Below are 2339 nucleotides of genomic sequence, written 5' to 3'. Positions count from 1 at the left end.
GTGTGTCAGAGGCAGTGTGGTTGGCGCAGGATAGAGCAGGGTTTAGGGCTGTTGTGCATAGGGTCGCTATGAGTCGCAAACGACTCGACGGCACAAAACACAACAACAACAAACATTCATTTCAGTCATTACCTTTTCTTCAAAATTTTGGTATTTGATAAATTAAAAATAACTCTGGACAACAAAGATTTTAAATGAGTTAAGATACGTAAAAATGAGGTATTTTAGGTGAAACAGAGTATTTTGTACACTTAATATAACACATAATAGAAATTATTTGCTTGTTAATCTAAAAGATGTCAATTCTTAAATATGTGTGACTAACAGTAAAGGACATAGTCCCTTTTTTTTTGCTGACTAAGGATTTAGAGGTAAAATTTTACAAGCCATATTACTATGGAGTGTAAGTGTATAGACAATCTATTGTACAGAATCTACAACAAGAAAATATTGTCTGAATTTTGATAGTTCATATCACATCACACTAAACAAATATTCCTAACATTTACCTAAATGGAGAGGTCAAAAAAAGATGGCTAATTGATTTCAAGGATCAGAAAGCATATGGTATACTTATACCATTGCACACAAACGTGAGATCTTAAGTTTAGAGGTTTTTAAAAAATCAATTCTCCAAATTCCTTTCAAACTAGTCTACTAGGTCTCTGAAACATAAAACTCAACGTACTTGCCATGGTAAGTATGTATTTAAAAAAAACAATTAAGAAGAAAGGAAGAAATAAAAGACAAAATAGATTCTTAAATACCTACCATCTTCAGTCCTTGGTTGCTGAGGGAACATGTAGTTAGTAAGCACCATTTTCTGGGTCTCAGAATCAGTCTCTTTTTGAAGAGGTATCAGGGGTTTGGACTAGGGAAAGAAATAAATGTTTCATTTTCAGCAACCTAAATATCATTAATAGCACATGCAGGCAAAATACTGCTGAAGATTATGAAAAAACAGCTACAACAGTAGGTAGATAGGGAACTGCCACAAGTTCAAGCAGGATTTAAAAGAGGCTGCAGCACCATGGATTTCACTGCTGATGTTAGATGGATCCTAACTGAAAGTAAGGAATACCAGACGAATGTCTATTTATGCTTTACTGGCGATACAAAGGCATTTGACTGTGTGGATCATAACAAGGTGTGGCTGACATTGAGAAGGGAATCCTTGAGTACTTAATTGTGCTCACAAGGAACCTATACCTGGACCAGGAGGTTGTTGTCCCAACAGAACAAAGGAACACTGTTGTTTGTTTTTAAGTGCTGTCAAGTAGCAGGCGACTCATAGCGACCCTATGAAGAAGAGTCCTCGATGCTTGGGTGCCTTTCATTCTCTCTCCAGGTTCATAGGGTTTCCGGAGGCAAGCTATTATGGAAGTGGATGCCACTCCTCCTTCCAAAAAGGAACACTACATGGTTTAAAACTGAGAAGGGAGTGTGTCAGGATTATATTCTCTCTCCATACCTATTCAATCTGTATGTAGAGCAAATTATCCGAGAAGCTGGACTCTATGAAGAGGAGAAGACTCAACCATAACCTGCATTATGCAGATGATAAAACCTTGCTTCGTAAAAGTGAGGAGGACTTGAAGCACTTGCTGCAGAAGATCAAGGAATACCACCTTCAGTATGGACTGCATCTCAATGTCAAGAAGACAAAGATTCTTATCACTGAACCAACAGGCAGCGTCATGATGGATGCAGAGGAGACTGAAATTGGATCCACAATTAACACCCTTGGTATCAGCAGTAGAGAAATAAGGAGATGTATTGCACTGGGGAAATCTACAGTGAGGGATCTCTCCAAATTATTGAGGAGTAATGATAACAGTTTGAGGACAAAGGTGCATCTGATTCAGGCCATGATTGTTCCAATTACTTGCTATGCATCTGAGAACTGGATGACAAAAAAAAAAAATAACTGATGCCTTTGAGCTGCGGTGTTGGAGAAGAGCACTAAACATCCCATGGATGGCCAAGAGTACAAACAGGTATGTCTGGAAGAGGGTGCTGTTAGAGCACTCTTTTGAGGGAAGAACTACGAGGCTTTGCCTCACATATTTTGGACACGTTGCTAGGAGGGGCTATTCCTTGGAGAAGCGCATGATGCTGAGAAGGGTAGAGGGTCGGTGAAGGAGAGGAAGACCCTCAACCAGGTGAGATTGATTGGCACGATGACTACTGAAATGGTTTCTTGTGTGTCACAAGTATGAGGGTGGCACAGGATAAAACAGGGTTCAGATCTTTTATTCATAAGGTCAGTATGAGTTGTACTCAACTCCATGGCACCTACCAACAACTGTTGTTGTTGTTATGTGCGGTCGAGTCGCCTG

The 2339-nt window shown here is 39.5% G+C and overlaps 1 protein-coding gene across 1 annotated transcript in view; it reads right to left on the bottom strand.

Moving 5' to 3' along the window:
• Window positions 1-2339, bottom strand: part of LOC102859928 (protein LAP2-like) — a 147129-nt gene that overhangs the window by 60509 nt on the left and 84281 nt on the right. The window contains exon 14 of the mRNA XM_006899383.1: window positions 772-871. Within this exon, the coding sequence (XP_006899445.1) occupies window positions 772-871 (100 nt within the window). The remainder of the gene's footprint in view (window positions 1-771; window positions 872-2339) is intronic.

Source organism: Elephantulus edwardii, unplaced genomic scaffold, assembly GCF_000299155.1.
Source record: "Elephantulus edwardii isolate Elephantulus edwardi_28Jun2011 unplaced genomic scaffold, EleEdw1.0 scaffold00254, whole genome shotgun sequence".
NCBI classification, from domain to species: domain Eukaryota; kingdom Metazoa; phylum Chordata; class Mammalia; order Macroscelidea; family Macroscelididae; genus Elephantulus; species Elephantulus edwardii.
This window is presented reverse-complemented; position numbering and strand designations above follow the sequence as displayed.